The 16150-nt window shown below is 40.3% G+C and overlaps 1 protein-coding gene across 1 annotated transcript in view; it reads right to left on the reverse strand.

Moving 5' to 3' along the window:
* Erp44 (endoplasmic reticulum protein 44) overlaps positions 1–16150 on the reverse strand; it is an 88477-nt gene that overhangs the window by 17077 nt on the left and 55250 nt on the right. Inside the window, exons 5-8 of the mRNA XM_032904352.1 lie at positions 11380–11564; positions 10121–10236; positions 4248–4305; positions 1189–1305 (exon numbers count right to left, since the gene is read on the reverse strand). Of these exons, the coding sequence (XP_032760243.1) occupies positions 1189–1305; positions 4248–4305; positions 10121–10236; positions 11380–11564 (476 nt within the window). The remainder of the gene's footprint in view (positions 1–1188; positions 1306–4247; positions 4306–10120; positions 10237–11379; positions 11565–16150) is intronic.

Here is a 16150-nt window from a genome sequence, read left to right on the forward strand (position 1 = left end):
AGTAATGCACGTGATTCCCAGGCTTCCATGTCTATGTCTACACCAGCAAAGGCCTTGCCAAGTACATGTAAAGTACTAGGAAAAGTCTGGAGAATCTGATTCAAGAGAAACAAATTCTTTCCTATGGTTTAAGTAAATCATGGTGCTTAATTCCAACATAGACTACTACACCTTAAGACTTATTATGTGTGGGTCTGTGGGGATGGCTCGGTGGGTCCGGGTGCTTGCTGTGTGACCCTGATGATGCAGGGGTCCCCAGCGCTCACAGAGGAAGTCAGATGGAGCAGCACACATGTATAATCCCCACTCTCCTGGGACAGGAGGTGGGGGCAGGACAATCACAGGCGCTTACAGGATGACTGTGTGGAACACAGAGTACAACAGAAACAAGAGAGACCCTGCCAACAAGCATAGGAGAAGAGAAGCAACTTGCAAGCCCTTTCCCCACCACACACAGAGAATCAATAAAAGAAACAATAATTAAAAAATACAGAATTATTAAATGTGGCAACTTCCATGGGGGGAAGAAAAAGTTTAATTAAGATTTTCCAGGTCTGAACTTTTAAATTCTGTTTTTGAAACTATTCTGACAAGAACTGCGATAGCACATGTACTATGCATCATCTTTCAAATCTTCCTGAGCCTCCAAGTGGAAGGCAATGAAGAAAAGGAAGTAGGCTAAACACATAGAAGGCCTGGAGAAACACAAAAACAATCCAACATCCATTCATCTAATTAGCACAGAGTCTACTCTGCCCCTTTCTCTTCAAGTTAAGGATAGAAACAAAATGAAAGAGACTTTAGAATAATGTCCAATTGTTCCCTTGTGTTTCTTTCTAATACCAGAAAAACCTATAATGGCAAAGGACTGCCCACTGTAACTACTATCCGTCCTGCTAAAGGACATCCATGTAGGGTCCTTACCATGGGTGGGCATTGAAAGCACATCAAAATTACTCTCAAGGCCCGTGTCAAGAGTATCACCAACTATTGCCATTACTAGAAAAGTAAGAAGGGTTCTGGAATAGTGAAGGCGGGAAGCCAGTGTGGACACACTATAAAAACAGCCAGGGCACAGCTGTGCCCAGTGGATGCCTCTTACAACTCGTAACTGCTCAACAGCACAAGGGACAGAGCAATGCACTTTTTTACATAACCAAATTACGATTACCCACAGTAAGTTCATACCTCTCCATTTTCAAATGTTATTTCTCGGACAAGAGGGACACATTTATCTTGAATCCAGTTGAAAGTTACATCAAAATTTGTCATAGATCCCAAGTACACCATGTCTGGCACAGAACGCTGTTATAAAAACAGAAATAAAAATTAGATTACTGAAATCTTTGCTGGTAAAACATATTAGAAAAAGGACAAACTGTGGTAATTAGGAACTTGGCAATTTAACTTGTGAGGTAAAAGATCCTCCCAGATTTAAGACACTTATCTATCAGCAGTTTCATCGAATGCATCGAATTTAAAAAGAGAATCACCGAGTGAAGTAAAGGAAGTGCAGTAAGACAACCTGGACACTGTGAAAGAGGAAAGACGCTGGGAGTCCAAGGCGAGCGCCTCTAACAGGAATCACCTATGGCTGTCTTCACTCAAAACCAACGCATACAAAATACGTAAAGTGATTTAAAAACTAACGTGTAGCTCAGGAACCTTACTGTGTCTAGCACTGTCGTGGGCACTTGGTGACGATCCACTCACTTCTCCCAGCTCCCAACACGGTGAGTTCTATTACCCACCACGTATTTCCTTAATGACGAAATCTAAAGCACCCAGCAAGGAAGAAACACTCCCAGCACAACACAGGCAAAGGCACAGTCGAAGGCCAGAGGCCACGCCCATTTAACACCCACATTCTAGCACAGACACTCTTGGGTTCTGATAAGCCAGATGGAGACACTGTGTAACTACTGCTGAAGAAACACCTAGGAATGCGTAGGCCTATATGTCTGGATCTGAATACAGCTTGTGCATGTCCTCTAAAAGTTCGTAAGCTGGAAGCTTGGTCCCATGTGGATTCAAGAAGTGGTAGAACTTTTAACAAAGCGGTGGAGAGTGAGTAAGTCACTGAGGTGCCTCCCCAGAGGGGATCATGTAGGTTTATGGGACTCTATTTAAGCAGGATTAACTTGTTATTAAAAGAAGACTTTGACTGGTCTCGGGTTTCCTAGCTCACTACACAACACATTCTGCACACGGCTTTCTCCTTCCTAGTCCTTCATTATGTTCTGACACAGTTTGGGGAGCCTCCTGAGTAACAGAGGCAGCAAACTAGCCTTAGATCGTGAGCTTCACAAGTGTGCGCTAGAGAAGCCTCTCTTCTTAAACGCTCTACCTCAGAAGCGTTACAGCAATAGGAACAGATTAAATAGTATCTGGATTAGGTTTAAAAGTAATAGTAAATTATTTCTCTACATAAAAAAATAAATCTAGTATCAAAACACTATAGACACATTAAAATAAAAATTATGATCTTGGCCTGGTATGATGATGCATGCCTTTAATCCCAGAACTTGGGAGGCAGGAGGAACTCTGTGAGTCTGAGGCCAGTGCAGGCTACAAAGGGGTTCCCAGACAGCCAGAGCCACATAATAGAGACCCTGTCTCAAAATACAAACAAATAAACACAAAATACAACAACAAAAAAGCCTCAAATCTAACAATGACCTAGAAAAATATTCATATGCTCCCATCTCTGGGATGTGAAACATTCATGGTGATTATTTTTATGCTAAAACATAAAAACATAGTGCAAATTATGCCTTAGTTGTTCCTACCACTATTCAGACCTAACCAACTATTTCTAGGTTTATACACACTTACAAAAAATCTAGTCAAGGGGAGAACCTAGCACTGGTATTCTGTTAAGTTGGCAGAGCATTAAACGGACTGTAACATTATCTTACCTCCACAGACCACGGCATCTCAGCTCTCAGCAGAAACACTTCTATTTGCAGTAGATGGTAATTAGAATAGAGACCCCCAAATGGCCAAGGTGCAGAAAGTAAGAAACTAATTCTTAGGGAATGGGAAGCCCTAAATAGAACATATATCCCACACCCCTGCTCTCAAGGTTCAGGGATCATTGCAGAGAAGGGGGCAGAAGGACTGTCAGAGCCAGAGGGGTCAATGCCTACAGTGTGTGTGGGTATAGCACGGCTGCCGCACTCACGAACTCACAGCAGCTAAGACTGTATACACACGCAACAGCTGTGTGAGCCCACACCAGACCAAATCCTACGTGGAGAAGGGAGTCGGGCACACAATTCCTCTCCTATCAGTTGAGTTATTGCAAACTCATGGCTAGAGGGGAAGTAAGGACAGCCAGCCTTCTGTGAGAGTGTAGGCCCTGGTAAGCCAATCTCTCTCTCTGCTGGGAAGCTACAAACCTAAGAGTATTTAAGTTCTGCACATTGGTCTTGATGGAGGCACAGATCTGGGAAGAGTTGGGGGAGGGGAATGAATATGACATACTGTATCAAAGTCTCCTAAAGAACTGATAATTTTTTTTTTTTTTAAAGAAGAAAGGGAGGGGTTGGGGATTTGGCTCAGTGGTAGAGCGCTTGCCTAGCAAGCGCAAGGCCCTGGGTTCGGTCCCCAGCTCCGGAAAAAAAAAAAAAAAAAAAAAAGAAAAAAAAAAAGGGAAAACGACTTAGCCAAGTTTAAAACAAACTAGGTGTTTCTACTGTCATGAAGATAATTGATGCCCCAATTAGGCCTGGGAGGTCGGCAGGTATAATACTAGTGAGTGACAAACGTGGGTTGCTCCTTATCTTCAACATTTGGCTCGCAAACTGAATCCAACTGAGACAGGGAGAAGTCAGGGGACTCCAACGTCACTGCAGGTCATACCTTCAGGCCTGTACCTACAGTAACCAATCTTCACTCAGAAACATAGATTACTAGACCACGATGCTTTCAAAGTTACATCACTTAGCCATGGTAGGACAAGCCTTTACTCCCTACTGCTCTGGAGGCGGCAGCAGAAGGATCTCAAGCTCAAGGCGAGTCTGGCACCTCAGGGAGACCCTGCCTCAGAAGCAGTAAAGGGCCAGGACGAAGAGGTGTCTGGGCACTGGCCTGGCCTGGCCTGCACAAACACTGGGTTCAATCCCTAGTACTTAAACAGTTAGAGATTAACCTATGACTCTACTAGCATTTAAAACAAAGCTATTGTGTGTATGATAATTGTATTAAATATGGTGTGTTAAGCAGTCTACAAAATAGCAACTCACCCCCGGTGGTTTGTAGATTAAATTGTCTCCACTGTACCTTTCTGGTTTTGAAAGATCTCTGATATGAGGGAAAAAAATAACGTGTTAAGGAAAACACTTGAAACAACGTCCTTTAATTGAACAGACGTCATTAATAATTGCAGTGTATGAATTATAAAATCATGAAGTATACACCTGTTCATATCTGTCCACTCACAGAACTACAGAATAACTACACAAGCACACATTTAGAAGCAAACCAAGATAAGAATGATGTCTCAGTCAGTCACTCTGTATTAGTATTACACGAGTCTGGATCGGCAGGGTCAGCCTTTAGACTCTCGACTGATTCCTATCTATAGACTAAGGACATTAATCTATTCACAGAGATTAATAAAATACATTAACTTTCTACTTCTTACTTTTTAAATTTGGAAATTCAAAAAAAAGTTGAATTGAAATAACCTGAAATAATCATAAAAACAGTTTTAGAAAGCGTGTTTGTACACTTGGACACTTGTCATTTCTTAGGCCTAGTACAATATCTGGCACACAAATATTTGGTCTTGTATAACAAATAGTTACCTAGTACAATAAATATTTGGTGAGAGAATCCTACTGAAAGCCCTAGGTCAAATGAGTAAGTTTCTCTTCCTGTACATAACTTGAGGATTAAATAAACACTGATACATCTTTAGTTCCTAACCAGAGTAGTCCAGGAAAAGAAGCCGAGGTGCTAACCTAGACGGAGAGTAAGAATATAAGGAAGGAGCTCTAGTGGGGAACTGTGAGACGCAGGTGCTATACAGAGGAAATGGCGTGAAGGGCAATACTGAGAGAGAGTCAACAGGAAGAGGGATAAGACACTAAGATGTCTAAAAGCCATAGGGAAACATTATCTTATGTTTACTTGAGTTCATATACTTTTATATACACATAAATAAATGTGTTTATATATGAAGTTCTAAATGAAACTATATTACTGGGTATGATGCTCTCTGTCCGAAAGTCATAGCTCTCTATCCAAAAGCCCATAGTCAGGCTTGAACACCTCCCTTCTAGTTGTTGACAGGGGGAGTTGAAGGCAGCACCTAAATGATACAGGATGTTGGTACTGTCTTTGGTTGCCCCTTAGAACTTGAAGGGACAAGACTGTTGTTGAAGACACTAAAACTCTGAACACAGGCACTGGAGGACTCAAACTGAAACTGACCGCAAAGCCCTTCCCCGAGGACTTGCTCTCACAGGATCTGAAAGTGCTAAGTAACAGCCAAGGGAGAATGCAACAGCCCCACCCAGCTATAAAGCCTGCGAACCACACAATAGTGAGCGACAAGACATTCCCAAGTGTGTGCCCACGGCTGGTTACAATTCAGGAGGAACGGCCACGAGGTACCAAAGCTGATACATCTCCAAGACAACCCCTAACTAAACTAAAGTTCAGAGAACGTAGTGGAAGAGGGGGACAGAAAGACTGCATGAGCCAGAGGACTTTGGAAGCTGTGTTGGGAGACTGTGTCTTCTTTATATGACAGGGAGGGAAGCTGTACCCGTGAAATCCCACCAGCATGGCTGCCTAAAGAAGGCCTGCACAATGACAGCACAACTCACATCCAGCATGGATGGAGAAACAGCACAACTGACATCCAGCATGCATGGAGAAACAGCACAAGGCTCCACCCCGAGAGGAAGAGCTAAAGGCAATCAATGTTGCTGAGAGGAAGAATGAGCCTTCCCTAGGGAAGCCTACTGACAGGTTATTCAGTCTCAAGTGGTCAGCCCTAAACAAAACACACTAAATGGACTCAGCAAGATGTGTGTGTGTATGCACACATATATGTATACGTGCATATGTATTTATATATATGTGAAATGATAATTAAAGAAGAGGTCCTGAGTTTGACAGGGAGGAGAGAGACCAGAGGAGTTGGTAGGAGAAGGCTGAATAGAAATGTAAACGTAGCATCATGTATGATAGTCTAAAGAAACTGGAGTTAAATGAGTGGGTCAGGGAAGAAATGAAATGTAAGCAGAAGTCAATGACATAGAAACAAAGAAAACATAGCAAGTCAACTACTCCAACAGCTGGTTCTCTGAGATGATAAACAAGATCTGCAGGCTCTTGGCCCACTTATCAAAAAGAAAGAAAGCAATAATCCAAATTAAAAGATTCAGAAATAAGCAGGGAACATTACAACAGACACCAAAGAAACACAGAATACAAGGGAAGACTTTTTAAAACTCTACTTCATTAAGTTGCAAAATATAAGAGAAATAGATTTCTTGATTTATCCAAAATATTAAAATTAAACCAAGATGAGACCAACACTCAAAACAGACCCACAACAAAGGAGTTAATTGAAACTGTAATAAAACTTTCCAACTCTAAAAGCTCCAGTCCAGGTAGATTCAAAACAGATATCTATCAGACTTTCAAAGAAGAACTATAACAATAAATTTCCTAAAATTCTGCCCAAAAAACCCCGCAAAAACAAAAAACAAAACAAAACAAAAAACAAACAAACAAACCCCCCCCCAAAAAAAACCAAAACCAGAAACAGAAAGGGAACTCCAAAACTTGTTCTTTGAAGCCAGTATTAGTCTAATACTCAAATTAGGTAAAATACAGCAAACAAACAACTACAGACTGTTACTCCGATGAACGGAGAGGGCAAATCCGCAGAGTATTAGCAAACTGAATACAAAACATCTCATCCACCATGAGCAAGGTGGCCATGAGCAAGGTGGCCATGAGCAAGGTGGCCATGAGCAAGGTGGCCATGAGCAAGGTGGCCATGAGCAAGGTGGTTTTATCCTGGAAGTTCAGGGTTGGTTCAGCATCCCTAAGTCAGCGAGGATAATAAACCATACAAATGGACCGAAGGATAAAAAGATGGCCACATGACCATCGTAATAAGTGCAGAAAAAAAAATCTCTGACACAGTACAACATGATTTCATGATAGAGTCCCAGAGAGGAGGACTGGAGGAAACATACATACACAGACAGTAAAAGCTACATATGAGAAACCGACAGCCAATATCATTCTAAACAAAGAAACGCTCAGTAATCCCATTAAAATTAAGAGCAAAACAGAGCTGCCCACTACCAGCTACTCCCTTGCAATATAGTGCTATAAGCACTAGTTGAATCAGTAAGACAAGAAAAGGAAATTATAGGTATATTAATAAGAAAAGGAGTCAAATTGCCTCAATTGTAGATGTCATAATATTATACATAAGAGATCCCAATAATACCACCAGAAAATGTCTAGAAATAATCAACAATTTCAGAAAAGTGGCACATTGAACAATCAGTAGTTTTTCTACAGACCAACAGCACACACCAAGAGAGAGATCATAAGCACATTTCTAATTAACAGCATCAAACGTAACAAAATATCTTGGAATAAACCCAACCAAGGAGGTAAAAGACCTCTACAATGAAAATCTCTGAAGAAAGAGATTGAGAAAAATATACTGTTCATAGATTAGCAGAATTAAATATTGTGAAAATGACCATGCTACCAAAATCAATTTATAGATTCAATACAGACCAAATCAAAATTTCCACAACATTCTTCACAGAAATAGAAAAAAAATCTTAAATTCATATGGAACCAGGAACAATTCTAGATAGCCAAAAGAACCCTGAGCAAAAAAAAAAAAAAAAAACAATTGGGGATTGCAAATCTCAAGATATATTACACAGCCGCAGTGACAAAAGAATAAAGAGAATGGTGCTGGCACAAAGCGGACATGATCCAATGGGACAAAACAGAAGAACCAGCAAACACGAGTACTTGTAACTACAACCATCTGATACTGGCAAAGGCAAAGACATTCCCAAGTACAGAAAAGACAACACCTTCAACAAATGCTTCTGAGAAAACTGATGTCCACACTCAGAAGAATTAGGCTCATACCTACAGCCCTGCACAGTAATTAGATCCAAATGTATTTAAAACCTGAAACACTTAAAACTGCTAGAAGAAAACATAGGCAGCACCCTACAAGGTATGGGTGAAAAACAGGGCGTTCGGAACAGGACTCCATAGGGATTTAAGGCTATCCATGGATAACTAGAAGCCTGCAAAACTAAAGAGCTTCTGTACAGCTAAGGAAACAATCAGTCTAGTCCCACAGAATGAGAATCTTTGCCAGCTACATGTCTAAAAGAAAATTAATAACCAGTGTTTACAAAGAACTAAAAAAAAAGTTCCAATTTAAAATATGAGCTAGATTTCTATAGAGAGTTCTCAACTGAAGAAATAAATAGCTTAGAAATACCCCAGAGTTTATCATCCTTAGCAATGAGATAAATGCAAAGTAAAACACCTTTGAGAGTTCACCTCATCGCACACAAAATGACACAAATGCTGGAGAGGTTGTGGAAAAAGAAGAACCTCGTTCACTGCTGGATGCAAATTAGTGCAGCCACTCTGGAATCCGTAAAAACCAAAACTACTTCTAGATACAGGAAGAGCAGAGGCTCTGAGGCAGAGGCTAGGCCAAGGTGTCTGAGGTGGGTTATATGGTACACACACCACACACAGACAGCAGTGATGTGAAAGCCCTGACTGGAGGGGTCCCCACCTATGCTGTACATTGATAAAGCTCACAGTGAGACACCAATAACATCTACAAAAGCATGAAAGCAAGGACCAAGAGTACAAGTCATCAACTGGAGAAGGCATCACAACAGCTATTTCAACCAGGCCAACACAACCATAAAGAGCCCCCAATAAGTTACACCACACGACAGCCAAAGGTGGCTAAGATAGCCTCCAAGAAGAGAGGGTCAAGGGCAGAACCTTGAATAATTACATTCAGAGATAAAAGAAACAGGAAGAAGAGAAAGGAATTGTGAAGGGCAAACTGGAGATCCAGTGTCTAGTGTTCACAAGAGGAGAAAAAGGGAAGGAGGTGGTGTGTCTGCCTTCGGAGAATTTGAGAGAATTAAACTGAAGAAAATCTACTGCACGGGACAACCGAGGAGTCATTTTGTGATTATTCGGGCAAGCTTCATTGGAAGAAAGTGAGGTTCTAAGAAGCTAAGTGGTTTTATTTGGAAGAGTTTGAGAAAGTCAAGTAACCACACATAAAACAGCCTTTTAAAAAAGTAGAAATGAAAAGGATGGCATTAGAGCTCAAGATGAAAGTGGTGAAGCAGAGAAGAGAGGAACATGATTTGGGGGGAAAAAGCAGTTTCTGTACGGGTCAGGGTGAAACCATGAGAAAGCCGGGAGACCTGAAGGACCAAAGTCCCAGAGAGAGCTACAAGGGCAGTCTACACGAGGGAAGAGAGTGATCTTAGAAAGGCAAACTTAGGGCTGGACCACAGGTGGGGGAACAGAAGCTTAGTAAATAGAAGGCCCTGGTATGGATCCCCGGCTGAGGGAAAAGAGTGTGTGTGTGTGTGTGTGTGTGTGTGTGTGTGTGTGTGTGGTGTGTGTGTGTGTGTGGGTGTGTGTGTGTGGTGGGGTGGGGCATGTTATTTTGATATGACCAAATACAACAAGAAGTGAATGTGAAAGAAAGACATGAAGAAAGGCAGTGAAGACACAGGGAGGAAGGAAGATAACAAACGTATGCTTCTTAACTAGAAAGAGAACATGCCCAGTCACCTGCGCTGCCTGTCAGGGGTTAGCATTTACCTGGTCTAAGGGTCAATGACTCAACCAAGTAAGAGCTCATAGTTAACTGGGCCACTCTTGGCTTTTACCTACATTCTGAGACATAACACAACAGGAAAACAGTGAGGCCCTTCAAGGATGAGTCACACGTATAAATACTAAAAGGTCTGAGGTCATTTTCAGAACATGACCAAGTATAATAAGAACTGAACAGGATAGCACGCTCACCTCTTAGCAGGCTGCTGATTAATATACTTACCCAAAAGCAGAAAGGAAGGCACAGTCATCATGCAAAATACTTGCTACTCTTTCAAAAACTCTGTAATTATCTGAATCCTTCTGCTCAAAGTATCCAATGATATTTCTCTTACTGCGCTGTAAAATAAAATATCTAATTATTTTGCAACATAGAAAACTGTAAGAGCATGCTGCTTCATTTACTCTTTATTCTGTGACTCGGGTAGCTTTGGTTATAGTTCAATTAGTTCAAGAAGAATAATTATGGATGCGGGGACAGCTTTTAGTGCCTGGTCCAAAACTATGTATAATTATGCTGGGTTAAAAATAATATTCTACAATAAAATGTAACTAACTTTATTAAAAATGCATGAACTCAGACTCTGCCATGGGTCCTTCCCATGCCTCCACATGGCACTGCATATGTTTACTGCAGGAGACCCTGTCCACTCTCTATGCAGGCTGGTTCTTAGGGCTGTGCTTGCAGCCAAAATATTAAGGTATGACATATTGTCTTGTTCAAGGCAAAAGAAGAAAATTTCCTGCTTGCTCTGAAACAGCAAGCTCTCCAGTCCTAGCCCTCCCTTCCTGTGTACCACAACCCATGGCCTGGGTAAGCATCCATAGTGGCCCGCCCTTTGCATTTGCTAACAGAACTTGGGTGTGGAGCATGGCAATAACAAGATAGGCTCATCAGCTCACGAGGCCTCCTGTGATGTGAGCCATAAATGTCCTTCATGTCTGGCTCAGAAGCCATGTTCCTCCGACAGCAAAAACGGGAAATGGCTAATTTATTAACTTGTCACTTGATAGACAGAGACTAGAATAAAGACTAAACACTGTAGTGTTCATGTGTTTTTTTTTTTAATTACTTAGTTTATAGAGGGATTTGCTAAATTTATCAAGAGAGGCTATTTTAAAGGACACTAAACTGTAGAAAGCGCTGAAATAGTGATTAAAGTAGATGCTCTGTGGGTATCGTCCAAGGGAAATAGGAAAACTTCGGTTGGTTTGCTTGACTTAAACTTCCATTTATAACTCTGGTTCCCTTTGCCTACATTAATCAATTGGCACAGCTTTGCTGTATGCTACACATTTTATCTGAAGTTTGGTAAACATTAGAGATTCCCTTGAGAATGAATCCCAGACAAAGCCTTCCTGGTTTGTATATGTCAAATATACTGTAATAAACTGTAGGAGAAAGCGTGGATTCTGTGCTTGCATTGTGGTTCGTTTGCATTGATTAAACAGGCAGTGCACACTTCACCATAAATAACTTACATCAAGATTGGTGACTTCATCTAGACTCTGAATCTCGTGGACGGGGTTACTTTTCTGTTGCCTGATGTAGTCTGCAAGCGCTTTCACTGATCGCTGGCCCCTGTATTCTCTCTTCATCATCATTCCATTACGAAATAATTTCAGGGTTGGGTATTTGCTTATCCTGTACCTCTGGGCTATATCAGCTAAAAGAATATATGAAAGAAAGTTAGCTTTAGCACCCAGTCAGGGTGAACCTATTAGTTCAACCGTCAGAAACATTACAATTACTTATAACATCTCTTCTTTCTTAGTGAAAGAGAAAAGAAAATACTTCACACTGGTATCAGAGCAGACTCTGGACTTACTGCCTGTCCTTACCCTCTCTCATCTACTGCTTACAGGCTGCGTGACCTCTAACGTGCACACACTGTGATGCCCTCACTTCATCTCTTACAGAAGGCGTGGTTTCCATTAAAATAAGGTATCATGAATCAAATGAGACAATGCAAATACATACAGTACGGCACATGGATATCATAATATAAAAACAGCAATATACTAATTGTGCTGTGTGAGGTAGGGTATGAATTAAAACTACATGGCAATTGCAGCAGGTAAGCTAGGAGGAGCGTGAGAAGCAGGAGGTAAATTACATTATCTATCCCAAGGCCTTTGCAGTGCTCAGAAAGAGGCAGTACTTACAATGTTTGCTAAGTCAAGGCTGTACTGCTTCTCTCTAGGACAAGCATTTAAAGAATACTAGAGGAATATTAGAGGTTAAGGTTGGAGTTCTCAAAAGAGATGGTAGATAAAAAGCCTACATGTAATTTAGATCACATAATAGCCTGGTAAATCCATAGGGGATTTATAAGGAGGAAATTGCAATTCATTACCAAAGTTCTTTAAATCTGAACTGTTAACCCAATATATTCATATTTAACAAAACCTGAGTGGTTTAGGGGCTAATTACTTCAGAGCAGAGCCAGTAAGTACATTACCTACATGTGACAAACTACAATATGTTCTTGAGCCCTATTGGGCAAGGAATGAATGAGAAAACAAGGGATGAGAATAAGCGTAAGTTTTTAATATACAGAGGAAATCAGTAATGAGGCAAAGATCATAAATGTGGATTAGTCCCATAAACTTCCACTCGCCAGCACACTACACGTTCCCTGACAAATAAAAGTCTGAAGTGGCACATAGAGACAATGACATTTAATTAAAATGCTTTAAAACTGGATCAACAGGTCCTTTGACCACTGACACAATGGCTGTCTAGAGAATTGAAAATATCTCTCTTAAAAGTCATAAATTTTCCAAGTATCTCCGAGAGACTGCTTTAATAAAGGTTCTGCACCTTTATTAAAGTGTCCATAATATGCAGTACCAGGCTGTTACATAAGAGAATGAAAAAGAACGCTATGGTTCTGAAGTGACACACTCAGGATGCAGAATAAGACGAAAAACCAGCAAGATGCGAGAGAGAACGTAAGAAACGTAAGGAAAAAATATAAATACAGTATGTACAAACACACATACATGTGCTCCAGCTTAGACATCTGTCCCTCTTCTATTTTCAAAGGAGAAAAGGAGAAAGAAGAAAATTGAAAGAAAAGAGATCACCAGGGGGAGAAAATCCTATGGAAAAAATTTAGATTTCATTCTTACATTTGGTTTTATAGTTCTGAGTTCGAAACCACGTAAATATTTAGCATGTGTGTAACATATTTAAAACACTAATACCAGTATTACTGCTTTGAAATTTAACAGATTTTGGCAGATAAAATATTTGATATCAGTAATGTCATTAAGAATGAAGAGGCTTGGCCTAAGGGGGTAAACACAGAGTTGAGAAACACTTTGTGCTATCAGCCTGCACAAAGGATAGGTGGGTAAGACTTAAGACTGCCAAAGTACAGGCAGCGACAGCAGACAGACAAATGGGATCGTTTCAAACTTAAAAGCTTTTACTCAGCAAACGAAACAGTTTTTAAGAGTTACAGAGACAATGTATTAACTGGAAAATATATGTAAATTAACACTGAACAGAGTCAACACTCAAAATTTATACAGAATTCAAACAAGTATACTGTAAAAATAGAAGGAACTTAATTTAACAGTGGGTAAAAGATCTGAATAGACAGTTCACAAAAGTAGGAATATGAAGGTATATGGGGTGCCAACAGCAGCAAGCATCAGGGAAACGTCACTCAAACCACAAAGAGAAGCAAAGAAACAGCAGAGAGGGAGAACACTTGTCTCGTCTGGGCCTGGCCCAGCAACACACACGGGAAAAGCACAGAGACTGCACACGCTCAATCAGACAGACTCTTAACAGCAGGGTAAAAGCTAACAAGTGCTGGTGAGGAGGTAGAAATGGGAAACTTTTGCATTACTTTTGGTGAGAATGTGAAAGAGCTGAAAGAGTCATTATGGACAAACTGGAAATTCCTCAGAAAACCCTAAATGCAGGAAACTATAAAAATAATGACACCTTGTTGCTTTTTACACCATGAATAAACCTGGAAGGTTTAAGTGGGATAAATCAAGCACAAAACTGCGTGATCTCAACAACATGTGGAATCTAAGAAATAGTCTGAGTTTTAGAAACCAAGTTCAATGGCAGTTACTGGAGACCAGGTTTACTAAGAGGCCAGGGGAAACTAAAAACACTTGTCAGAGAACACACATGCACACTCAGGAAGAAGACATCTCAGGCTTTGTACGTCAAGGTAACAACAGTCAGAGATGTCATGGGAACTTCTGAAGACAGGATGGGTTGTGAGCTTTCCCATAAGAATCAAAACCATGGACACCATGCACTTGTTAGTGACCTTTAACCCTTCCCAACATACACAGTAAGAGCACTGCATTAATTAATCCTAAGAATAAATAAAACCATGGTGATCCAGCACACTTGAATTGGAAGTGACACTAATTTCCTTTTCAAATTCAAATTGTTTGTAGTGCTACATACAAATAAAGCCAGGCTCTTGCCTATGAAGGCAATCATTTTAGTACTGAACAACAAGGCTAATTTAACACGAGCTTTAAATACGCTTTTCTCTCTCAATAGTGTTTGTGGACATCTTTATTTTGATGGCTATTATCAATGACTTACTTAAGGTCAATAAGTATAAAGATTTAAATAGATGGAAACATTTCCATGAAAGTACAACTCACCAAAACCAAACCTACAAGAAATCGAACATATAAATGGTCCTAAAACTATTGAAGAAGTTGCAATTGCAACTCAGCCCCTACAACATACACAAAAAACTTCGTTCCTTGTCACTTTCATTTAGCAACACTAGAAAGAGTCTTAGGACCCAGAAAGGTCACTTAAATTATTCCAGCAAACACACAGATGAAATATTCCTCAACTCGCTTGTGTTCCCATGGTATTTTGAGGAAATGGATAAGGGGATGCACTGTGGAAAGGGAAAAGCCCACAACAGCCTTACTTAAGAACACGTGTAAAACTATCAAACAAACCAATGAACTTAATTTAGCACTGTATGCCATGGGAATAGATCACAATCAAGCTGGACTTAGCCTAGCACTTCAATTTAATTAATATTTTAAAATCAGTTAAAACAATTCCTCCTCAAAAGGAGCAGAAAACCAATAAAACAACATCTGTTCACACTTCAGAAATAGAAGTGAAAGGCTTCCTTAATCTGATAAAAGATGTTTAAACAAATACCAAATAACTTGCTGAAACACTAAAAGCTTTGCCACTGATGTCTGCTTTGGGCTTTCAGTGTGATATGCTGGCAGGGGCATATTTCCACTTTAAGACCAAGCACACCAATCTACAGCAGTGCCTCACTGCCGGGCAGGATAGTAGGTAGCAGACATCGACTGCTTCACTATAATTAGTAGCAAAAATTGGACTTTTTTTTTTTTTTAAAAAGTATATTTCTAAAGATATCTGAAACCACAAAAGCCACTCTGACTAAATAAACTGAGATGTCTCCCAAAGAAAAGATCCTTTCTAGGTGAGTTGAGATCACAGTCACACTCTTCCCTAAAGGTTTCCTTTTGGAAATTAAATCGGCAGTTGCAGGTTAGGATTGAGTGTAACTCCTGCAAAAGCAAGAGACAGAAGCCAAGGTGCCTTTCACACACAACACACCTGGCCCGGCAGAAAAGCCTGGGAGCACAGCCTCAAAGGGCATTTACTAAGTGCCACAGGAGACTGAGGGGAAGCAGGCAGAAAACAGAGGAAGGTTACTCTAGCCTCGAGGTGCTTAGGGGACAATGTTTTCTCAGGATCACACACTGCCAAAAAGGTTTGACAGATTTTGGAGTCCCATATAGGCAAGAAAGCACTTTGAGGTTGAAAAGCATGCATTTTTGTTTGTTTTTAACAGGATCTCATTATGCAACCCAGGCTACCCTCACATTTGCCATGCAGCCCAGATTAGCCTTGAAATCATGATCCACAGACTCGCATGCACCACACCAGGCAAGACCTGGGTTTTTATGACAAACTAGAAAAGAGGTACTTGTAACATACACAAGAAACAAATGATCATATTGATAAAAAACAAAACAAAGAAAACTGCATTTTAAAAGGATCATCAAAAATAAGTGAACTAAAGAAATTGTTAAATTTATGAATCACAGATGGCCAATAATCATAAAAACATGCTTGACTGTAATCAGAAAGTTATTGATTAAACAACCAGATGAAATTTTGTCCACCACATTGATAAAACCAAAATCAAACCCTCAAAATTTAATCTTAAAGAAATATCAAACCCTATAAAGATCCTGTCAT

Source organism: Rattus rattus, chromosome 1 (assembly GCF_011064425.1).
Source record: "Rattus rattus isolate New Zealand chromosome 1, Rrattus_CSIRO_v1, whole genome shotgun sequence".
NCBI lineage: Eukaryota > Metazoa > Chordata > Mammalia > Rodentia > Muridae > Rattus > Rattus rattus.